At 48.2% G+C, this 25398-nt stretch overlaps 1 protein-coding gene across 47 annotated transcripts in view; it reads right to left on the minus strand.

Annotated features, from left to right (window-relative positions):
• The window catches only part of EIF4G3 (eukaryotic translation initiation factor 4 gamma 3), a 457314-nt gene that overhangs the window by 38803 nt on the left and 393113 nt on the right, over positions 1 to 25398 (minus strand). For 46 of the 47 annotated variants that reach the window (XM_048825364.2, XM_048825402.2, XM_048825383.2 and 43 more), the window contains 4 exons: positions 23334 to 23451; positions 21177 to 21400; positions 3295 to 3410; positions 801 to 973 (listed from right to left, as the gene is read on the minus strand). In XM_048825364.2, coding sequence (XP_048681321.2) covers positions 801 to 973; positions 3295 to 3410; positions 21177 to 21400; positions 23334 to 23451 — 631 coding nt within the window. Of the gene's footprint in view, positions 1 to 800; positions 974 to 3294; positions 3411 to 14935; positions 15141 to 21176; positions 21401 to 23333; positions 23452 to 25398 lie in introns of those variants that run through there. The other variant, XM_048825410.2, reaches the window with a different exon arrangement.

Genomic DNA, 25398 nt, shown 5'->3' on the forward strand with positions numbered 1-25398 from the left:
ACTGGCTGGCTTAGGTTACTCTTATTGGGACACATGGTTTGTTTTACTTTTGTGCAACAGGTTCAAATCTAGGCTAAGTCAGTGTGATCTGGATGCAGTTACCATATGACAATCTTAACACCTGTGCAGTGACCAATGAGGTGGTCTATCTTCAGTTCCTAGAGGACAGGTGTCCACATCACAAGCAACGTAACTGCATTTGGCACCATACTACCCTTATCTCCAGAGTTGGTCCCTATAAATCAGAGCTGAGTCACTGGCAGCGGGTCCTACACGAGTGAAGCCTGTCTTGTCATTGCAAGAACTATCCCTATTCTGTGGATGGATGGAGGACTTTAGTTTAAAGAGCTGCCAATATGGCACCTTTTGCAAGTATTAATTTCACTCAGATATTGATTTAACACACCCCTTGCCCCAGTTATACGAGACTCCTCAATGGGCAAATATAAATCCTCTTTCACCAAGGATACTTGTAGGATACTTGTGGCACCTTAGAGACTAACCAATTTATTTGAGCATAAGCTTTTGTGAGCTATAGCTCACTTCATCGGATGAAGTGAGCTGTAGCTCATGAAAGCTTATGCTCAAATAAATTGGTTAGTCTCTAAGGTGCCACAAGTACTCCTTTTCTTTTTGCGAATACAGACTAACATGGCTGCTACTGTGAAACTTGTAGGACACTGTTGCTCTCACAGGAAGCTGGGAAGGGGGTATCCTCCAATACAAGGAGTATGTTTTTGAAATTAACACAAAAAGAACTTAGTGATCTAATTGAAGTGTTCATATGGCAGAATACCAACCCCTTGAAGAAGTCGTGTTTGCTTAGCTTTTCCGACTGCACCAACTGATGTAGTAACTGGCCCATGTGATCCCTGGTGATCTGACTCCTCTCGAGAGTAGACTCCACTCCGACTCGCACAAAAATGGGCAGCAGACTCTGTGCATTCAACTCCTCCACACACTGCATTGCTTCCTGTTCAAACAGGACAGAGAATCATTTATCTGAATTCTGGGAATCATCAAGACTTGCAAGGCAGGAGAATGTTCTTCACTAAAACAAGTCCACAACACTTAATTCTTTTGGCTGAAGTCAATACATTATTTTGATACACTTTTGTCATTCAGGGAAACTGAAAGGTGAGGGTGCATAATTAGCAAAGCCTCAAGACATCCCTGAGGCAGAGAACTCAGTACGGGTAAAAAAAAAAAAAAAAAAAAAAAAGTATTAGATATTTATACAGATCAGAGTGACCATAGTTACAGTTAATAGAATTTTTAAATACTCATGCTTCAGGGAATACACTAGTTGCTAACTGACAGGTGCTAGGAAGAAAATTCTTCAGTGGACAGGGTATTCTTTTATTGTCCTCTAGAAAGGTTCTCGCCTCTTCCTGTAAAACATTGTTCCACCTTAGTGAGAGGATACTCGACTAGATGGAATTCTGGTCCAGTCTGGTGTGGCAATTCCTATGTTATGAAAACATGCCATGTAATGAAGCAGAAAATATATGAATCATATTTGGTAAATGCAACATTTCCTCTATATACAGCCCCTACATTCTGGTACCCACACTTTACAAAATACACAAGTATAATACTCTGAAGAATAGTCAGAGAGAAATACAGTAACACCATACTTCTAATATCTGCACTATCAGAGAAGAAGCTCTTCAACTGAATGTTTAAGTCAAACACAGTAGACTTCAGTGGACTCTTTATGACTCAATACATTTAAATGCCCTTTATCTTGGATCATACCCTCTGTTGTAGCCCCAGATGAATGTCTGGACTTTCTAGGTGGCTATTTTCCACAGGTCACAGAGTCTAAGGTAGTCCCAGACTCCATGTTGAGGCCATAGTTTTAAATCAGGTGTATGTTAGTGCCTGACAAAAACAAGGATAATGTGACTAAGGGTTTTTACAATGGACTGCTCAGTCCATGGCTGTACATCCCAGCTGTCACTAGAGGATGCCACAAAGCTAAATCTGAGTTTTAATTTGATTACAAAGTAAACAGTGTGGTTAAACACATGAAGAACCAGGGTGTTTCTACTGATATGTGCCACATCAAAACTCTGTTAAGGTGAAGTTAAGGTTGTAGACACATACCAGTGGTTGGAGTGCCTATTACATTTCAAGAATGTTGGAGCTAAAAAGCATAAAACAAAACCTATAATAACCAACCTCAAAATGTTTAACCCTTAGGAAATGCAGTTATGGCTGCACTTCTCAAACAAGAACCCAAACTACTTTAACTCTGCCTCCATAGAAATATCCTGAGAAAATCAGAAAGGGCATACTCCTATATCCAGCCACAACAAACTGTTTCATTGTATTAGTGACCATAGAAACTAAAATGCCTTATAATGGGTAAACTTGGAGGTATATCTCAAAAAAAAAAAAAAAAAAGTAAAGGACTGGAGATTTTTTTTTTTTTTAGAGTAAGCAGTCCTCAGATGACCTATACTAAGATACTAAGTAAATATTCCCTGGTGACAACACTAAATCAAATTTTATTAACTCATGAAATCAGACTTTAATAAACCAAATATTTGTCCTGGGAGCTAGCTTTTGGATAAGTTGAGTCCTGTACAATAGGATTTACCTCTCCTGCCTGGTTTTTTGGCTACAAAATTTTAGAAGAATTTGGGAACTGTGTTTAATGACTCTATTTGCAGGATGTCAGTTCAGGAATCCCTCATCCTAGTCACTTGAAACTTTGCCGAAAAATGTGCGACAGACCTAGTCTATCAATTCTGAGGACAATATACTTTTGGATTTTACAGGAGAGGCCAAAATCCAGCTTCAATGGAAACTCATTTGCAACCCTAACTATGGAGTGATGACAGTTGCTCAATAATTCTCAACATTTACTGTCTCTGGAGAACTTTGTTCAATATGTATTATTTCATCTTCCTTGAGATCAGAACAACGGGTTCCTTATAAGTGAATTAAACTTTGTCTAGTTTCCCTAGCTTTCTACATCCAGCATTGACATACTATTATAACAGTGCTGCTCAGTGGTCATGACAGACATATCTAAAACTTTTTACATAAAATACCCAAAGGGGACTATTTTTCCTCTATCGTAAGCAATGGAAGAACCAGAACAGTCGGAGAACTGTGCTAAAGTTGTGCACCGATCCCTTCTATCCGAATTCCAGCAGGTCCCATGTTTATGTTAAAGAACTAAGAACAGGGTGCTTAAAAAGACACTGTTCCTGGAAAGGAAAAAATGCTAAAGATCCCACTGTTCCATGGCTTTCTGGAAGGTGAGGTTTTCATTCTGTTTACCTTATAATCGTTAATGTGCAAGAACTCATCAATGATGGATTTGCACTTTCTCTCCATTTCCTCTTCTGACAGTGAAGATTTGTCTTTTACTGGAGCTGAGGGAGTTTCTGGCTTGGCTGGTAATAAGGTAGAGAAAACAGACAGTGGATAAACAGGTCATCTTCAGTTCCAAAAAAAGTATTTTTAAAAAAGTATTTAAAAAATCCCTCACGTCTCCTCTCTCAGCCATTCCTGCTGGTTGAACAGAACTCTTGATAGGCACTCTCTGCTGTGATGACTGAAAGAAGGCTGATTTGGAAGTATGACAGGGTGTGGGTAAAATAAACAGTTTAGATTCTGTTTTCTGCCAGTTTCTCATGATCTGATCATCAGGCATAAATCATTTCTTATTTAGCTTGTCTTTCAACTCCATGTCTACAAATCACCTTTCTCAGCATAATGCTTGGCAGTGACGTAGGATTTTATACTTTCAAAGCACTTTACAAACATGAAATAATTAATTTTTGAGCTGTGACAGCAGTTCTCACTGAATACTGCAAATTTACAGCACGTTGCCTGTGAATGTCAGAAACCTAAGGCAATCTCCCTAATTCCAAAATCCACAGTAGAAAGCAAACCCCCAAAGACTCTCTCCCCAGCCAATCTTCCGGGTCTGGACATGCCTCCCCTCAAACTCACTTCAGAGAAAAGCCTGAATACACAGAAGGGCTCGCACTGTGCTCTGCAAGTTATGACCTTTATTTAGTATTTGTATTGTAGTAGCATTCATGACATGCTAGGCACTGTCCAAGCAAATTGTAAGGCACTGTCCCTACCCCAAAAGGCTCACAATCCAAAGCTTTTACACACAGAACCTTTTCTTAAATTTCCCCAGTATTCTCCCAATACTGGCTCAGCTCCAATGGAGAGAGCAACAGCAGGCCTTGAGCACAGACAAGGTGTTAACAGCCACCAATGTTTCTACTGTTGTGGCATCATGACTTGCTCTGAGCAAGGTTAGGTGGCACAGTGGTAAAGACGTTGCGCTTTGTCTACACTCCATTTCCCACCACTGGGAAATGTTAAAGTATAGACACAGCCTAAAGAGACAACCAATACTGGTACTTAGACACCATGGTGGTAAGAACCTAGAAAGCATCTAAAATAGTCAGAACACGACTAACCAGGGATTCAGTTGTACTAGATCCTGAGAGTACACACCCAAAACTGAAGTCAGTGGGACATGAGGTGCATAGCACCTCTCAAGAAGCAGAAGTTCTTAGAATTATAGAATATTAGGGTTGGAAGAGACCTCAGGAGGTCATCTAGTCCAATTCCCTGCTCAAAGCAGGACCAACACCAACTAAATCATCCCAGCCAAGGCTTTGTCAAGCCAGGCCTTAAAAACCTCTGAGGATGGCGATTCCACAACCTCCCTAGGTAACCCATTCCAGTGCTTCACCACCTTCCTAGTGAAATAGTGTTTCCGAATATCCAACCTAGACCTCCCCCACTGCAACTTGAGACCATTGTTTCTTGTTCTGTCATCTGCCACCACTGAGAACAGCCGAGCTCCATCCTCTTTGGAACCCCCTTTCAGATAGTTGAAGGCTGCTATCAAATCCCCCCTCACTCTTCTCTTCTGCAGACTTAATAACCCCAGTTGCCTCAGCCTCTCCTCATAAGTCATGTGCCCCAGCCCCCTAATAATTTTCATTGCCCTCCGCTGGACTCTCTCCAACTTGTCCACATCCCTTCTGTAGTGGGGAGAGCAAAACTGGACACAATACAGTAACTCCTCACTTAACTTTGTAGTTATGCTCCTGAAAAATGCTACTTTAAGCTAGTGGAGTCAGAGGGTGGGATATTTCCCAGGGGATGCCTTACTGCTAGATGATGAACTAGCATTCAGCTGAGCCCTCAAGGGTTAACACGTTGTTAATGTAGTTTCACACTCTACAAGGCAGCCTGAATGGAGGGAGGGGAGACAGCACGGCAGACAGAGACAAAGACACATACCTTGTGTGTGAGAGAAAGACGTGCATTGCCCCTTTATGTAAGCTGACCCCACTCTAAGTACACTGCCTTTTTAAGTAGATCAGCAAGCTGAGACAGCAGCTGCTGCCAGCAAGCTCCCACTGTCCTGAGTCCTGTGGTGTCCCCACTCCTGCTCTGTGGATGGGAGGTGGGGAGGGGGACACCCTGACATTAGCACCCCTCCCGCCCCTTGCACAGCAAGCAGGAGGCTCCGGGGAGCAGCTCAAAGGCAGAGGTCAGGAGGCAGTGGGGGGAGGGACAGCTGAACTGCCAGACAATTGATAGTGTGCTAGGCGGCTGTCGCACAGGGAACTTAGGGGAGTGGGGAGCTGATAGGGGGCCTACCGGTCCACCCTGATTCCAAGTCCCCACCAGCAGCTCCAACAGCTGCTCTTCCTGCAACAGGTGGACAAAGAAGGCGGCTGCTAAACAACGTTATAAGGGAGCATTGCACAACTTTAAACGAGCATGTTGCCTAACTGATCAGCAGGGCAACAATGAAACAACGTTAACTGGGACGACTTTAAGTGAGGAGTTATTGTCCTCCATGTGTGGCCTCACCAGTGCTGAATAGAGAGGAATAATCACTTTCCTCCATCTGCTGGCAATGCTCCTACTAATACAGCCCAATATGCCATTGGCCTTCTTGGCAACGAGGGCACACTGCTAACTCATATCCAGCTTCTCGTCCACTGTAATCCCCAGGTCCTTTTCTGCAGAAAAGATGGTCACTCACCTTTGTAACTGTTGTTCTTCGAGATGTGTTGCTCATATCCATTCCAATTAGGTGTGCGTGCACCGTATGCACGATTGTCGGAAGATTTTTAACCCCGCAACACTTGGTGGGTTGGCTGAGGCACCCCCTGGACTGGGTGCCTTCATGGTGCCGGATATATGCCCCAGCCGACTCAGCGCCCCCTCAGTTCCTTCTTGCCAGATACTCCGACAGAGGGAAAGGAGGGCAGGTTTGGAATGGATATGAGCAACACATCTCGAAGAACAACAGTTACAAATGTGAGTAATTGTCTTTTCTTCTTGGAGTGCTTGCTCATATCGATTCCAATTAGGTGACTCCCAAGCCTTACTGAGGCGGTGGGGTCAGAGTGAGATGTCGTGGAGCGAAGGACTGCTGAACCAAATGCAGCATCACCCCTGGACTGCTGAATTATCGCATAGTGGGTGGCAAAGGTATGCACCGAAGACCAAGTCACTGCCCTACATATCTCCTGTATGGGTACGTGTGCCAGGAAAGCAGAAGATGAAGCCTGAGCCCTCATGGAGTGGGCAGTAAGGTGCGTAGTTGGGACACCAGCCAAGTCATAGCACGCACAGATGCATGATGTGATCCAGGACAAGATGCACTGGGAGGAGATCGGAAGGCCCTTCATCCGGTCTGCCACAGCAACGAACAGCTGCGATGTTTTCCTGAAAGGTTTCGTTCCCTCAATGTAGAAGGCGAGGGCCCTGCGAACGTCCATGGAGTACAGCTGTTGTTCCCGTCGAGAGGCGTGTAGCTTCGGGTAGAAGACGGGGAGGAAGATGTACTGGTTGAGATGGAAGGCAGACACTACCTTAGGGAGGAAGGCAGGGTGGGGTCGCAGCTGTACCTTGTCCTTATGGAACATCGTATACGATGGTTCCGATGTGAATGCCCTGAGCTCAGACACGCCTTGCCAAAGTGATAGCTACGAGGAAGGCTGTCTTCCACGAAAGGTACAGGAGCGAGCAGGTGGCCATTGGCTCGAACGGGGCAGCCATGAGTTTGGAGAGGACCAGGTTAAGATCCCACGTAGGGCCTGGTTGTTGAATTCATGGGAACAGGTGCTCCAACCCCTTGAGAAATCTGTTGACCATGAGATTGGAGAAGACCCAATTGGAGAACGCCCGTTTTCGGCCGGGTGGAAAGCCAAAACAGCTCTGCCAGGTGCACTCTGATGGATAATATTGCCAAGCCCTGCTGTTTTAAGGACAAGAGGTAGTCCAAGATGATAGGTACTGACGCCTGTAGCGGGGCTATATGACTCTGAGCACACCAGCAGGAAAAACGCTTCCACTTGGCTAAGTACTTTGACCTGGTAGAGGGCTTCCTGCTTCCCAAAAGGACCTGCTGTACCAAGCGAGAGCAGCACAGCTCAGATCCATGCTGTGAGGTGAAAAGATTGCAGGTCGGGATGACAGTCGTCCGTGGTCCTGAATGATCAGGTCTGGCCACAGCGGAAGTGAAATTGGAGTGTCCATCGACAGCTCTAGGAGAGTGGTATACCAGTGCTGTCTGGGCCATGCTGGGGCGACCAGAATCAGACGGGCTCTGTCCCTGTGCAGCTTGAGCAGGACCCGGTGGACTAGCGGGAATGGAGGGAAGGCGTAGCACAGGTGATCCTTCCACTGTATTAGGAAGGCGTCCGACAGGGAACCCGGAGAGTGTCCTTGTAGAGAGCAGAACACTTGGCATTTCCGATTCTCGCAAGAGGCAAATAGGTCTATCAGGGGAAAGCCCCACTTCAGGAAGACAGAGTGGATGACGTCCGGGCGAACTGACCACTCGTGAGTCTGTAATGATCTGCTGAGGTGGTCTGCTAAGGTGTTCTTGACTCCTGGGAGAAACGACGCCACCAGATGGACTGAGTGGGCTATACAGAATTCCCACAGATGAGTGGTCTTCTGATAGAGGGGGGATGACCGGGCTCCCCCTTGCTTGTTGATGTAAAAACGTGGCCGTTGTGTTGTGTGTGAGGACTGCAACACAACGGCCTTGAATGCGCTCTCAAAATGCCTGACACACCAGGCGCACAGCTCTGAGTTCCCGTACGTTGAAGTGCAGGGATATCTCTCCTGCCAACCATAGCCCCTGTATATGGAGGACCCCGAGGTGGGCTCCCCATCCCAGGGATGACGTATCCGTGACTAGGGACATGGAGGGCTGCGGGGATTGAAATGGCACCCCTTTGCACACTGATTTGGGGTCCAGCCACCAGCCTAGAGAGGCTAATATCCCTGGCGGGATGGTAACCACCGTCCTCAAGCTGTCGTGACCTGGGTGGTATACTGTTGATAGCCAGGACTGGAGTGGACGTAGTCGCAGCCTGGCGTGCATGGTCACATACGTGCAAGAGGCCATATGTCCCAGGAAGCATAGGCATGTTTTCATGGTCAAGGTTGGGAAGTTTTGCAGGCTGTGGACGATGCTCACCAGGGATTGGAAGAGTGCTTCCGGCAGAAGTGCTGGGGCTAGGCCTGAGTCTAAGACTGCTCCTATGAATTCTATCCTCTGGATTGGTACCAGAGTAGATTTTGCAACATTGAGCAGGAGGCCCAGTCGATTGAACATGTTCATGGTGAGCTGGACATGAGACTGCACCTGATTCCTGGAGTGGCCACGAATAAGCCAGTCGTCGAGGTATGGGGAACACTTGGATCCGTTGTCGACGAAGGGAGGCAGCCACAACAGCCATGCACTTGGTAAACACCCTGGGGGCCACTGATAGGCCAAAAGGAAGGACGGTGAATTGAAAGTGCAGTTGATTGACCACAAAGCGAAGGAAGCGTCTGTGCGCTGGGTAGATCACAATGTGGAAGTACGCGTCCTTCGTGTCGAGGGCGGCGTACCAGTCTCCAGGGTCTAAGGAAGGAATAATGGTCCCGAGAGAGACTGTGCGGAACTTCAACTTTACCTTGTGCCCAAACAAGTCTAGGCATCTAGCGTCCTTTGATTTAGGTGCCAGGGCCTGCTGACTGTGCCGTTCCTTCTCGTTGACTGAAGCCACGACAAGGGAACACGGTTGGCAGTGCGTGTAAAGGTACTCGTACTCCTCTGAGAGGACAAAGTACTTCCTTTCCACCCCCTTGGCCATAGGTGGAATAGAGCCTGGAGATTGCCAGATTGTCTTGGCATTGGCTTGTATAGTCCGTATGATGGGAGGGCCACGCTGGACCGTGCCTCCCTGGACAGAATGTCGACAACTGGGTCCTCTACCTCCACTACCTCCTCTACCTGGAGGTTCATATTGTGCACCACTCTGCGGAGCAGCTCCTGGTGTGAGCGGAGGTCCATAGGAGGACGGCCCAAAATCGTAGTCCCTGCCACTGTCTCATCAGGTGAGGACGAGGAAGATACCCCTAGGATTAAGCAGGATTAAGGGATCCTGTGTGGGGTCCTCATGTGGAGGAACTTGTTGCCCAAGGTCCACCACGCTAGGGACGTGGGCCTGTGCTGGGGCTGGAGCAGTCCCCTCAGAACTCCCGGGGGGGGTGGGGGAAGACACAGTGGCCTCCGGTACTCGGGGCTCCGAAGGGGCGGAGTGGGAAGCCCCCGAAGGAACCCCTTGGGCCTGATGGTATGCCCGGGGGTCCAAAAAGACCACTGCGGAAGTCCTTGGCCCAAGTCCTGGCCTTCGTCCAGCCACTGGCCTGCACCGTCCTCGCCCTGGTCCTGGGCATGGTGGCCACCTTGTGAGCGTGACAACATGGAGGCAGAGTGAGACGGCCAAGGCGGTGCCCAACTTGTCGGTGCAGAGTACCCCAGTGCTGTACGGTGCCGGGGACCGGTGGTGTGATGTAGAATGGTACCGAGACGTCTATCGGTGCCTGCAGTCGTATCGGTACTGGAAGCCTGATCTGGATCTTGACGGTGACCTTCGATGAGATCGGCGCCAGGATCGGCTCCAGGTCGAGTGCTGCTCTGACTGGTAGCGGGAGCGGTGCAGAGCAGAGTGTCCAATCGGTACTGGCCGTACCGTGATTCGGATCTTTGCGAGCCGGAGTGGCGTCGCGAGTACGACCGGCGCCGAGAACGGGATCAGTGCCGGGACTGCAAGCGACGCTGTGAAAGGTGCTGGGACCAAGATCGGGACCGGGATTGGTGCCGCCCTGCTTCATTCGGCGACGGCAGTCGTATCAGGGACGGTTTTCCCTTCGACGGCACCGCCCGCACCAGAGGTGCCGCCGGCTGCAGGGGAGTCGGCTCTGTGAGAAGGTCTCCGGCATGGAGGGCAGCCTTAGCTTGACCGTGGTGTGCGCCGGGGAGCTTATATGCACCGGACTCGACGGGCCTTGCAGCACTGGAGTCAATGGTGCAGGAGCCGTTACTTGTCCTGTGCGCTCCAGCAATGGACGCGGCTCCGACTGCGGTGCGGGAAGTGTCAGTGGCTGTCGAACCGACAAAGAAGAAGCAGTCGGTGTCTGCTTGGGCTGCTTCTTCTTCTGGCCTGGAGACAGGGACTGGTGCCGCGGTGGTGGAGGTTCTGGGGGTGCCTTCCCACGCTATCAGAGTCTGAACGTGGTGCCGGACCAGTCGGTGCTGCAGGTGCTGCAGGGGCACTCCTGACGACGACGAGTCCCGGTGTGCAGAGGAAGGGACCGGGCCAAGTGCCACCTCCATAAGGAGCTGCTTGAGTCTAAAGTCCCGCTCCTTTTCGGTCCTCAGCTTGAACGCTTTGCAAATGCGGCACTTGTCCGCTTGGTGAGATTCCCCCAGACACCTTAGGCAAGAGTCATGGGGGTCTCCCGTTGGCATCGGCTTCAGGCAAGCTGAGCAGGGTTTGAAGACCAGAGACCCAGGCATGGGCCCCGGTACCGAGACAGGGGAGGGGGAGAAGACCCCGCTCCACCATACTAAGTACAATAATCTAACTACACTAACTAACTACTAACAAGTATAAACAACTATTAACAACTATTAAGAACTAATTACAACTATTAACAGGTACTAAGAGAGAAAGCTAGAGAAAGTGAGATCAGCTATGCTGCGCTCCACAGTTCCAACGACCGTCACGGGCGATAAGAAGGAACTGATGGGGTGCTGCGTCGGCTGGGGCATATATCCGGTGCCATGAAGGTGCCACTCCAGGGGGTGCATCAGCCGACCCACCAAGTATTGCTGGGGTAAAAATCTGCTGATGATTGTGCACGCGGTGCACACACACCTAATTGGAATTGATACGAGCAAGCACTCGAAGAACTCTTGGTCCCCAGCCTGTAGTCGTGCATGGGATTCTTCCTTCCTAAGTGCAGGACTCTGCACTTGTCCTTGTTGAACCTCATCAGATTTCTTTTGGCCCAATCCTCCAATTTGTATAGGTTACTCTGGACCCCAATGAGTCGAAAGAATAGTAAATATGGCAGGCGACCAGCTTGGCTTAATGGTGAAATCCTAGCGGATCTTAAACATAAAAAAGAAGCTTACAAGAAGTGGAAGGTTGGACATATGACCAGGGAAGAGTATAAAAATATTGCTCGGGCATGTAGGAATGAAATCAGGAGGGCCAAATCGCACCTGGAGCTGCAGCTAGCGAGAGATGTCAAGAGTAACAAGAAGGGTTTTTTCAGGTATGTTGGCAACAAGAAGAAAGCCAAGGAAAGTGTGGGCCCCTTACTGAATGAGGGAGGCAACCTAGTGACAGAGGATGTGGAAAAAGCTAATGTACTCAGTGTTCTTTTGCCTCTGTTTTCACTAACAAGGTCAGCTCCCAGACTGCTGCGCTGGGCATCACAAAATGGGGAAGAGATGGCCAGCCCTCTGTGGAGATAGAGGTGATTAGGGACTATTTAGAAAAGCTGGACGTGCACAAGTCCATGGGGCCGGACGAGTTGCATCCGAGAGTGCTGAAGGAATTGGCGGCTGTGATTGCAGAGCCATTGGCCAATATCTTTGAAAACTCGTGGCGAACCGGGGAAGTCCCGGATGACTGGAAAAAGGCTAATGTAGTGCCAATCTTTAAAAAAGGGAAGAAGGAGGATCCTGGGAACTACAGGCCAGTCAGCCTCACCTCAGTCCCTGGAAAAATCATGGAGCAGGTCCTCAAAGAATCAATCCTGAAGCACTTGCATGAGAGGAAAGTGATCAGGAACAGCCAGCATGGATTCACCAAGGGAAGGTCATGCCTGACTAATCTAATCGCCTTTTATGATGAGATTACTGGTTCTGTGGATGAAGGGAAAGCAGTGGATGTATTGTTTCTTGACTTTAGCAAAGCTTTTGACACGGTCTCCCACAGTATTCTTGTCAGCAAGTTAAGGAAGTATGGGCTGGATGAATGCACTATAAGGTGGGTAGAAAGCTGGCTAGATTGTAGGGCTCAACGGGTAGTGATCAATGGCTCCATGTCTAGTTGGCAGCCGGTATCAAGTGGAGTGCCCCAAGGGTCGGTCCTGGGGCCGGTTTTGTTCAATATCTTCATTAATGATCTGGAGGATGGTGTGGATTGCACTCTCAGCAAATTTGCGGATGATACTAAACTGGGAGGAGTGGTAGATACGCTGGAGGGGAGGGATAGGATACAGAAGGACCTAGACAAATTGGAGGATTGGGCCAAAAGAAATCTGATGAGGTTCAATAAGGATAAGTGCAGGGTCCTGCACTTAGGATGGAAGAATCCAATGCACCGCTACAGACTAGGGATCAAATGGCTAGGCAGCAGTTCTGCGGAAAAGGACCTAGGGGTGACAGTGGACGAGAAGCTGGATATGAGTCAGCAGTGTGCCCTTGTTGCCAAGAAGGCCAATGGCATTTTGGGATGTATAAGTAGGGGCACAGCGAGCAGATCGAGGGACGTGATCGTTCCCCTCTATTCGACATTGGTGAGGCCTCATCTGGAGTACTGTGTCCAGTTTTGGGCCCCACACTACAAGAAGGATGTGGATAAATTGGAGAGGGTCCAGCGAAGGGCAACAAAAATGATTAGGGGTCTAGAACACATGACTTATGAGGAGAGGCTGAGGGAGCTGGGATTGTTTAGCCTGCAGAAGAGAAGAATGAGGGGGGATTTGATAGCTGTTTTCAACTACCTGAAAGGGGGTTCCAAAGAGGATGGCTCTAGACTGTTCTCAATGGTAGCAGATGACAGAACGAGGAGTAATGGTCTCAAGCTGCAGTGGGGGAGGTTTAGATTGGATATTAGGAAAAACTTTTTCACTATGAGGGTGGTGAAACACTGGAATGCGTTACCTAGGGAGGTGGTAGAATCTCCTTCCTTAGAGGTTTTTAAGGTCAGGCTTGACAAAGCCCTGGCTGGGATGATTTAACTGGGAATTGGTCCTGCTTCGAGCAGGGGGTTGGACTAGATGACCTTCAGGGGTCCCTTCCAACCCTGATATTCTATGATTCTATGACCCTATCCCTACCCTCCAGCGTATCTATCTCTCCACCCAGCTTAGTATCATCTGCGAATTTGCTGAGGGTGCAATTAATCCCATCATTCAGATAAATTGATAAAGATGTTGAACAAACCCAGCCCCAGGAACGACCCCTGGGGCACTCCGCTTGATACCGGCTGCCAACTAAACATCGAGCCGTTGATCACTACCCATTGAGCCCAACAATCTAGCCAGCTTTCTATCCACCTTATCGTTCATTCATCCAATCCATCCTTTTTTAACTTGCTGGCAAGAATACTGTGGGAGATGGTATCAAAAGCTTTGCTAAAGTCAAGATATATCACATCCACCGCTTTCCCCATATCCACAGAGCCAGTTATCTTATCATAGAAGGCAATCAGGTTGTCAGGCATGACTTGCCCTTGGTGAATCCATGTGGACTGTTCCTGATCACCTTTCTTTCCTCCAAGTGCTTCAAAATGGATTTCTTGAGGACCAGCTCCATGATATTGCCGGGGACTGAAGTAAGGCTGTAGTTCCCCGGGTTCTCTTTCTTCCCTTTTTAAAATATGGGCACTATATTTGCCTTTTTCCAATTGTCTGGGACCTCCCCCAATTGCCACGAATTTTCAGAGGTAATGGCCAATGGCTCTGCAATCACATCAGCCAACTCCCTCAGCATCCTTGTATGTGTTAGATCTGGACCCATGGACTTGTGCACGTCCAGCTTTTCTAAATAGTCCTTAACTTGCTCTTTCACCACTGAGGGCTGCTCACCTCCTCCCCATACTGTGTTGCCCAGTGCAGCAGTCTGGGAGCTTCCCTTGTCTGTGAAGACCAAGGCAAAAAAAGCATTGAGTACTTCAGTTTTTTCCACATCATGTATCACTAGGTTGCCTCCCCCATTCAGTAAGAGTCCCACACTTTCCCTGACCTTCTTCTTGTTGCTAACATACCTGTAGAAACCCTTCTTGTTACCCTTCAGATAGTTCATAGGTTCTGGCCCAGGCAGATAAAGTTTGAGAGTTAAAGGCCTTCCACTGAAAATGCTATGCCTCAGCATTCCATCCTGGGACCATAAACAGAAGCATCTTGGCTAATCTCAACTGTTGAGAAGGTGCAAAGACAGCAAGGTGGTGACTGGGCAACCAGGACTCAGCCCCATTTTTATTTCTTAGTTGTGTCCATTACCTTGGCACCTTACAAAAATTAACACAAACACAATATCCAACAAAAATAGTTATTTCTAAAATGACCACATCCTGCTGATAGAAGGGTCCAACAATCAATTAAAGGTCTAGCCAAACAGATGACTCTTACACTGTGCCCGAACCTCACCAGGCTTGGGATCTGACCAACCACCCCAGGCAACAGGCTCCAGATACATGAGATCAGAACTGAGACTATATCTTCCACTGGTCCTAGGGAGAACTATCCCAGGAACTGACAGCAAGAGCAACAAGACATGGAAAAGGCAATTATACAGAAAACTGGGTCCCAGTTACTTTTGCAGACAAATAAAATGGTTACTAACCTTTCGTAACAGTTGTTCTTTGAGATGTGTTGCTCATGTCCATTCCATGTTAGGTGTGTGCATGCCACGTGTATTGTTGCTGGAGATTTTTCCCTCAGTGAGGTCCATTGGGCCAGATCTAGCACTTTCTGGAGCCATGTCTTATGCGGTGATATAAGGGGTGCCGCTGACTCCACATCCTCTCTCAGTTCCTTGTTGGTTAACTCTGACAAAGGGGTAGGAGGGTGGGTTATGGAATGGATATGAGCAATATAACTTGAAGAACTACAGTTACAAAAGGTTAGTAACCATTTTTTCTTTGAGTGCTTGCTCAAGTCCATTCCATATTAGGTGACTCACAAGCAATACCCAAGGAGGTGGGCTTGGAGTTAAAAGACATACTGATTACAACACTGCTCTTCCGAAACTGGCATAATCTCAGGCCTGTTGGGTGATGGTGTAGTGGGATGCAAAGGTATGCACCGGTGACCATGACCGGCTCTGCAGATGTTCTGGATTGGGACTTGTGCAAGGACTGCTGCTGACGAAACCTGGGCTCTTGTGGAATGAGCAGTTAACATGGCCAGAGATGGGATATTCGCCTGCTCATAGAAAGCTCAAATGCAGGCAGTTATCCAGGATGAGATCCTTTGGGTTGACACAGATAGCCCTCTCATTCTTTCTGTGTGGATGAACAGTTGAGTGAATTTGTGGGTTTAGTCCTCTCAATATAAAAGGCGAAGGCCAGGCTAATATCTAACAAGTGAAGCTGTCATTCCTCAGAGTTTTGTGAGGTTTCAGGAAGAAGACTGTTAGGAAAATGACCTGGTTGTTATGGAATTGAGACATCACCTTTGGTAGGAAGTCCTGATGGGGGCACAGTTGAACCTTGTCCTTGAAGGAGAACACGGTGTACTGTGGGACTGAAATAAAGGCCTTGATCTCAGAGACCCTTCTGGCTGAGGTGATTGCCACCAGGAAGGTGACCTTCCAGGAGAGAAATATCAGGGAGCATGATGCTAACGGCATGAAGGGGGGATCCATGAGCTTCGACAGAACCAGGTTTAAGTCTCATTGGGGAGGTTGGCTTGTGTATCTGAGGGCAGAGTCTTCCCAGCCCCTTTAGAAACCAGACCATCACCTTGTGGGAGAACAGTGACCTGCTGTTCGCTGGAGTGTGGAAGGCTGATATGGCTGCCAAATGCACTTTAATAGATGAGAGGGCCAGGCCCGCTGTTTTAGATGCAGCAAATAGTCCAAGGTAGACCGAAGGGAAGATTGAGATGGAGAGAGAGCACATTCAGAAGCAACAGAAGAAATACTTTCACTATTCGGCACTGGTAAGACCATACCTGGAGTATTGCATCTAGGTTTGGTCCCCCCACTATAGAAGGGATGTGGACAAATTGGAGAGAGTCCAGCGAAGGGCAACGAAAATGTTAGGGGGCTGGGGCACATGACTTATGAGGAGAGGCTGAGGCAACTGGGGTTATTTAGTCTGCAGAAGAGAAGAGTGAGGGGGGATTCGATAGCAGCCTTCAACTATCTGAAAGGGGGTTCCAAAGAGGATGGAGCTAGGCTGTTCTCAGTGGTGGCAGATGACAGAACAAGAAGGAATGATCTCAAGTTGCAATGGGGGAGTCTAGGTTGGATATTTGAAAACACTATTTCACTAGGAGGGTGGTGAAGCACTGGCATCTCCATCCTTAGAGGTTTTTAAGGCCCGGCTTGACAAAGCCTTGGCTGGGATGATTTAGTTGGTGTTGGTCCTGCTTTGAGCAGAGGATTGGACTAGATGACCTCCTGAAGTCTCTTCCAACTCTAATATTCTATGATTCTATGACTTGGCCAAGTAGGCAGCCCTGGTGGAAGGCTTTCTACTGTCTAGCAAGATCTGCCGAACCTGTTCCAAGCAGGCCTGTTCTTCAGGGTTCAGCCATGCAGCATACATGCAGTGAGGTGAGGTCTGGGTGAAGTAACCAGCTGTGGGCTTCTGAAACCAGGTCCAGACAGAGTGGGAGTGAGAGTGGAGCTGCCACCAAGAAATCCAGGAGCATGACGAACCAATGCTGGCGTGGCCATGATGGTGCTATCAGAATAACTCTTGCCTTGTCCTGTTTGATTTTTAGGAGGACCTTGTGAACCAAGAGGATTGGGGGAAAGGTGTACAGGTGGTGGCCTATCCACAAGAATAGCAAGGTGTTGGAAAGAGAGCCTGGGTTGTGTCTGCACAGTAAACAAAACTGATGGCATTTCCTGTTCTGCCTGGCGGTGAACAGCTCCACCTGGGGAGACCCCCACCTTTGGAAGATGAATCTGGTAATCTGTGGGTGAAGGGACCACTCGTGGTGGGAGAAGGATCTGCTGAGGTGCTCCGCCAATTTATTCCTGGCTCCCAGGAGACGTGAAGCCTTGAGATGGAGTGCTTCGTGCAGACGTCCCACAGACAGATGGCCTCCTGACCCAAGGCCAAAGATCAAGCCCCTCCCTGCTTGTTGATATAAAACATGGCTGCAATACTGTCTGTAAGGACTTGCACCACCTCACCTGAGATCTGGGGGAGGAACACTTGGCATGTTAAGCATACCTCCCTGAGCAACCTGTTGTTTATGTGCAGGGAGAATTCTTCTTGGGACCAGAGGCCCTGACTCCTGACGTTGTTAAGGTGGGCACCCCACCCTAGGTCAGACATGTTTGAGATTAAGGTTATTGATGGTTGAGGGGTAACAAAGGGCACCCCCATCATTACTAATCTTGGGTCTTTCCACCAGCTTAGGGAGGGACCATGAGCACTAAGTCCAAGTGGTGTCTGCTCAGGGAGTAAACTGATGATACTAAACTGGGAGGAGTGGTAGGATACAGAAGGACCTAGACAAATTGGAGGATTGGGCCAAAAGAAATCTGATGAGGTTCAATAAGGATAAGTGCAGGGTCCTGCACTTAGGACGGAAGAACCCAATGCACAGCTACAGACTAGGGACCGAATGGCTAGGCAGCAGTGCTGCGGAAAAGGACCTAGGGGTGACAGTGGACGAGAAGCTGGATATGAGTCAGCAGTGTGCCCTTGTTGCCAAGAAGGCCAATGGCATTTTGGGATGTATAAGTAGGGGCATAGCGAGCAGATCGAGGGACGTGATCGTTCCCCTCTATTCGACATTGGTGAGGCCTCATCTGGAGTACTGTGTCCAGTTTTGGGCCCCACACTACAAGAAGGATGTGGATAAATTGGAGAGAGTCCAGCGAAGGGCAACAAAAATGATTAGGGGTCTGGAACACATGAGTTATGAGGAGAGGCTGAGGGAGCTGGGATTGTTTAGCCTGCAGAAGAGAAGAATGAGGGGGGATTTGATAGCTGTTTTCAACTACCTGAAAGGGGGTTCCAAAGAGGATGGCTCTAGACTGTTCTCAATGGTAGCAGATGACAGAACGAGGAGTAATGGTCTCAAGCTGCAGTGGGGGAGGTTTAGATTGGATATTAGGAAAAACTTTTTCACTATGAGGGTGGTGAAACACTGGAATGCGTTACCTAGGGAGGTGGTAGAATCTCCTTCCTTAGAGGTTTTTAAGGTCAGGCTTGACAAAGCCCTGGCTGGGATGATTTAACTGGGAATTGGTCCTGCTTTGAGCAGGGGGTTGGACTAGATGACCTTCTGGGGTCCCTTCCAACCCTTATATTCTATGATTCTATGATGCTAACCACATCTGGAGGAGCCTGATGCACAGCCTTGCATGCCGAACCACGTAAGTACAAGCCACCATATGATCCAGAAGCTTGAGGCACACCCGAGCTGTCATGACTGGGTGGGCCATGACCTTGGATATCAGGTCTGACATGGTCTGGAATTGGGTAAATTCCCCAGTAAATTCTGTTCTCTGAACTAGGACAGGAGTTGACTTCTGCTCATTTATCAGCAGGTCCAGCGCTCTGAAGGTGGCTCGGACTATGCTGATGCTGTTCTGTACTGGAGCCTGCAACCGACCTTTGATCAGCCAGTCATCAAAGTATGGGTAGACTTGTATGCCTCACTGCCTGAGGAAGGCTGCTACAATCACCATACACTGTGAAAATCCGTGGGGCTGCCGATAGGCCGAAGGGGAGGGCAGTCAATTGGTAGTGGTGTTGACCCACTACAAACCTGAGAAATCTTGTGTGGCCACGGAAGATAGAAATGTGAAAGTATGTGTCCTTTAAGACCTGGGCGGCGTATCAGACTCCTGGACCCAGGAAGGGAATGATGGAGGCCAGGGAGACGATGGGGAACCTTTGTTTACTGAGATATCTGTTGAGGCCATGCAGGTCCGAGCTGGGCGGGGCCCTCTTTGTCCTTTGGGATTAGGAAATACCGGGAGTAAAACCCCTTCCCACTCAAGTCTTGAGGAACTCCCTCCATGGCCCACATAGGTAGGAGGGACTGCATCTCCTAGATGAGGATTTGCTTGTGAGAAGGGTCCCTGAGGAGTGATGGGGATAGGGGGTGGAAGGGAATTGCTCAGGACTCAGTGGTCTGATGTTATGAATGACCATGCCAGGCTGAAGGGTGACAGATGGTCCAAAAATAAAAGGGGAGGTGAATCTGAAATGGTGACTGATACAGGACTCATTGGGTGCACCTTCAAAAGGCCTGCTGGTGGCGCATATGCTTGGTACTGGTGGTGGGCTTTCGGTGGCACATAAGGGTCCCCTTTGAACTCCAAAGAGGAGTTTTCTCCTGGCGACCACGGTGGAGCAGTACCTGCTTCTACCTCCATATATGGTGCTAGGGTTCCGGGGACCAGTGACGCACAAGAGATCGGGACACTGGGATCAGGGAAGGTTTGCCCAAGAAGGAGCTGAGAGGCTTGGAGCCAGGAAGCCACCTTACGCTCCTTGTTCCCTCCTGCTTACAGATGCTGGAGCTGACAGGCACCCCATTGGGGTTGGCAGGACGGGCAGAGAAAGTAGGTCCGTAGCCAACTGGAAAGCCTCTGGAGTCAATGATACCATCAGACCGCTGGTACCATGGTGGCTTCCTGGTGTCGGCTGAGGGTTCTGCACAGGACTCAATGCCCTAGGCGGAGTTGACAGTGCCAGCATGAGCCCAGAAGCAGAAGAGTGGCCCAGCACAGGTCTCACTATGCTTTCCTCCCCTCGCTTATCTCTCTTCTGCACCGGTGAGCACCCTCTGTTGGTGTGCTGCTTCTTGTGCTTCTTTCTTGGCACCAGAGAATTGGTGAACGGTGCTGCAAAGAGCTCAGTGCCAGGGAAGCGCTTCGCACCGACACTCAAGTATGCAGCGCTGAATCAGAGTGGCTTGGTTCTGAGACTGGTCTGAGGACAACTTCCAAGAGGAGAGTCTTCAGCCTGATGTCTCTGTCCTTTTCAGTGCGAGGTCTGAAGTCCCAACAGATCTGGCACTAGTTCCTCACATGGGTTTTCCCCAAGCACTTAAAGCAGCTGGAGTAAGACTCACTTAAGGACATAGGTTTACTGCAGGAGGCACAAGGCTTGAAGCATGCCTGGCCCCTGGGGCGAAGATGTCTTTCAACGATAGGAACTATCTATTTACACTAACTATATACACTACCACTACTTGTAAAAACTATATACACAAAACTATATAACTAAGATAACTACGAACCAAGGAGGAGTTCAAAAACCACTGGAAAGAAGCCTTGCTGCAACAAGAAGGGTCGTTCCAAGAAACGTTATGAGCAGTAAGAACGAACTGAAAGAGTGTGGGGACGGCAGTGTCCCTTATAATGGCGCATAAGCATGTGGCTCCAGAGGGCGCCAGAGTCGGCCTAATGGATACCACTATGGGAAAAAATCTTTGGCAATGGTGCAGGCACACACTTACATGGAATGGACATGAGCAAGCACTTGAAGAAGAAACTGTATTTTTACTTATGTGAAACCAAAAGGCTGTTGGTGAGCAAAGATGACAATAAGAGGAGAAATGTGTAAATCAGCTGAGTTATAAAACTTTGGAAACACGGTTCAGCTACAAAAGCTCCACTGTGAGTCACTGTGGGGAAAAAATCCACAATGACACACAGAGAACTGGAGTACTTGTGGCACCTTAGAGACTAACAAATTTATCTAAGGTGCCACAAGTACTCCTTTTTGCGTATACAGACTAACACGGCTGCTACTCTGAAACACAGAGAACTGTCACTTATATTGATTAATTCTCCTGTAAACATTTCTGCACATTCAGAAGGATTCCCCTGTATTAATGAGCTCCAGGAGTGCTCACCTAGCACTCATGGAGGAGTCTCTCACCCATTTCCTTGGCTTTGTTCCTGTCTATCTCTGTGATGTTTCTCTCCATATCCATGCCACCTGTTAGCTGTTTCACTGTCTCTAGCATCTCTCGCCGTTGTTCTTCTTGTGCCTGATTGCCTAGCAGCAGCTCTTTATTGCTGCTACCGCGCAGGAAGGTGTTTGGACGGGTGACCGAAGATGGGAGTGGTTTGTCATTCTTCTCTCTGCCTGTGCTCCCACGACTAGAAAGTGAAAACACATTCATATGGAAGGCTCTTATCCTCTTACTGCTAAAAATTAACACTGGACACATTTCCCATAACATTATAAAAGCAGCTGGGTAGCTGTCTCTTATACAGTCTATTTGTTACAGAAAAAATGAGAAAGTAATTTAATAGTCAATGAAAGTTATTTTTAATACAGTTCAACTGTACAGATTGTGGTCAATATGCAGCCTGTGGATCTCCTCACCTTTAAACCTGTGGTGTGGACCTCAGACGCTTGATCCAACTGACGAATGCATATATACATGCACACAGGGGAGGGGGAAGGAGAGCATATGTGTCATAGTGCACATCTGAAACAAAACACTCTGAGGATATACTACACTTCTGCAGGTTCAAAACACAGTGAATTTTAATGTTAAAGTAATGGCACCATTTCACTGTGAAGTGGCCTGACTGGTATATTCTTTACCTATGCATATATTGAAGTATAATTTCAAAATAGCAAAATGCTAAACACTGGGATTTCTGACAGATAAACCCTAGGAATTATGTTAACATTTTAATTAATTATTTGGAAAAAGGAAGATTATACTGATGTGGAAAAATCCCAGATGAGACAAAATTATTTACAACAGTCAAGATTAGAGAAGACTGTGGGGAACTTCAGAGGGACTTGGTGAATGGACAGCCTGATGGCAGATGAAATTCATTGTTGACAAATGCAAAGTTATGCACATTGGAATGAATAATTGGTCAACTTTACATTAAGGGTACATTAAAGTAAATAGTTTATAATAATTTAGTAAATAATTAATAAACACTATAAGCACGTTACAGATATGAGTAGTATGTTTTATAGCTAGTTATAAACATAATGGTAGAAAGTGTTATACGTAAGCAACTGACAGACGTGTTGGACCCGATAACCTTCTACAAAAATTAATCATTTAATACACCTATCTTAATTATTTATTAACCCTTCATAAACGATAGTAAAAGCTTTGTTATCCGGAATATTGGGGGATGAGGGGTGCCGGTAAGTCAAAAATTCTGGTTAACTAGGAGGGAGAAAGTTTGAGTGCAAGAGGGGGTTCAGGGCTGGGGGTTGGGACGCGGGAGGAGTTTCGGGGTGCCGGATCCGGGCAGCGCTCACCTCGGGCGGCTCCCCACAAGTGGCGACATGTCTGGAGAGGCACGGCCAAGCAGCTCTGCGTGCTGCCTCCACCTGCAGGTGCCACCCCTGCAGCTCCGACTGGCCGAGATCAATGCTCCTAGGTGGAGGTGTGGCCAAGTGGCTCTGCACGCTGCCTCTGCCCACAGGCACCGCCCCTGCAGCTCCCATTGGCTGCGGTCCCCAGCCAATGGGAGCTGTGGAGCCAGTGCTCGGGGCAGGGACAGCACACGGAGCCATTTCTCTGCCTAGGAGCACAGACCGGAGCTGCGGGGAGCTGCCAAGGGGAGCTGTGGGGGCGGTGCCTGTGGGTGAAGGCAGCACACAGAGCCACCTGGCCGTGCCTCTCTGGACATGTCGCTGCTTGCGAGGAGCCACCCAAGGTGAGTGCCGCACAGATCCGGCAACCCAAAACCCCTCCTGAGCCCCAACCCCAAGCCCTCTCCCATACTCAAACTCCCTCCCAGAGCCCACACCCCGCAACCTCTCCCGAAATGCTGGTTCATAGAGCTTTCTGGTTTGTAAAGTGCTGGAGAACACAGCTTTTCCTGTATTTATAAATACACCCTTAACATAAAGTGTGACCTTTGGAACAAATGATACATATAGATAGGTTCTAAATTAATTTTAACCACTCAGGAAAAAAGACCTGGGCATCACTGAGAGACAGCTCAATGGCCACCTCTTCCCTATGTGCGGTGGCAGTAAAAGTAGCAAATAAATGTTAGGATGCATAAATATTGGAACGGCAAATTCTATTGGCTGACTGAATCTTACCTAGTTAAGGCCCTGCGAGAGTCTAACTCTGAGGATACAGAAGAAGACGACACAGACGACACTGGGGGCTGCAGTGCAGAAAATCTGTTCAAACTAGTGGCACTTGGTCGTAAGGACTCTGCAAGAGATTGCAAAAGAAGATGTAGGGAACAGTGATAACATTGGATTATCAAGGACACAGTGCCACAAAATAATTTAAACAATCTTCCATTATTCCAGAGTTGATAGCATGGAAAACCTGTGGAAAAGGGCTGGCTTGACTCCATTTTATTCTTGCTTCTCATTATCATCATGGCATGCAGGGCTCATTCATAACTTTTATGATTTTTTCTGATTCCTAACATTGAATGCATACCTGATTCTCTTTCTTGGCTGGATTATCACAATGCTTTATTTACCCGATAAACTGGGGTACAGATATCTATTGGGATCCCTAGGGTGTATCTTGCATTCCACTCCACTAGCATTCCTGGATGGAAACTCTGGAAAACCAGGGAATTGCTAAGAGTTTTGGGGGTTAATTCTCAGCCAGGGTTCAGAGGCAGATCAAGGAGGCACTATCAGCTGGGTGCTAATTAAATGCACCTGAGCCTAATTCAGACAGAATATATATATATATATATATATATATATATATATATATTCACGCACAGTGAATACCCAAAGGGACTACACAGCTCAAAGAACTCCAGTTACTATAATGTAAGTAATCTTTCTTGTCCTGCTGCCTTCTGCTCATGTAACTGCAAAGCAGTAAACACAGAAAGAATACTAAGTACAATCTACAAAAGGATACAGGGTAGCACCAAAATTTCTTCCGAATGCCCTGTTCTGGGGCTTCTGGTCAGCATCAAGAAATCTGATGAGGTTCAATAAGGATAAGTGCAGGGTCCTGCACTTAGGACGGAAGAATCCAATGCACCGCTACAGACTAGGGGCCGAATGGCTAGGCAGCAGTTCTGCGGAAAAGGACCTAGGGGTGACAGTGGACGAGAAGCTGGATATGAGTCAGCAGTGTGCCCTTGTTGCCAAGAAGGCCAATGGCATTTTGGGATGTATAAGTAGGGGCATAGCGAGCAGATCGAGGGACGTGATCGTTCCCCTCTATTCAACATTGGTGAGGCCTCATCTGGAGTACTGTGTCCAGTTTTGGGCCCCACACTACAAGAAGGATGTGGATAAATTGGAGAGAGTCCAGCGAAGGGCAACAAAAATGATTAGGGGTCTAGAACACATGACTTATGAGGAGAGGCTGAGAGAGCTGGGATTGTTTAGTCTGCAGAAGAGAAGAATGAGGGGGGATTTGATAGCTGCTTTCAACTACCTGAAAGGGGGTTCCAAAGAGGATGGCTCTAGACTGTTCTCAATGGTAGCAGATGACAGAACGAGGAGTAATGGTCTCAAGTTGCAGTGGGGGGGGGCTCTCCCCTCTCAGGGTAACACCCTTTTATATATGACCAGAAGCCAGAGCAGGGCATTCAGAAGAAATTTTGGTCCTACCCTGTAACATTCTGTATATTGTACTTAGTATTCTTTCTGTGTTTACTGCTTTGCAGTTGCATAGGCAGAAGGCAGCAAGACAAGGAAGATTACTTACATTAAAGTAACTGGAGTTCTTCAAGATGTGTAGAACCTTTGGGTCAGTGGTGGGCAACCTGGGGCCCATGGGCCACGCGGCCCATCAGAGTAATCCACTGGCGGGCTGAGAAAGTTTGTTTATATTGACCGTCTGCAGGTCAATGGCTGCAGTTCGCTGTTCCCGGCCAATGGGAACGCGGGCTGCAGGGGCGTGCTGGCCGCCGCTTCCCACAGCTCCCATTGGCCAGGAACAGCGAACTGCAGCCACTGGGAGCTGTGGGTGTTGTGCATGCGGATGGTCAATGTAAACACACTGTCTTGCGGCTCGCCAGCGGATTACCCCAGTGGACCGCATGTGGCCCGCAGGCTGCCCACCACTCCTTTGGGTATTCACTATGGGTGCGCATGCATTCCATGCCCCTGAGACTGGAAATTCTTTAATAGCAGTGTCCACTGGTCTGCACCTGTGCACTACGGTTCCTCATGC

Source organism: Caretta caretta, chromosome 18 (genome assembly GCF_965140235.1).
Source record: "Caretta caretta isolate rCarCar2 chromosome 18, rCarCar1.hap1, whole genome shotgun sequence".
Taxonomy (NCBI): Eukaryota; Metazoa; Chordata; order Testudines; family Cheloniidae; genus Caretta; species Caretta caretta.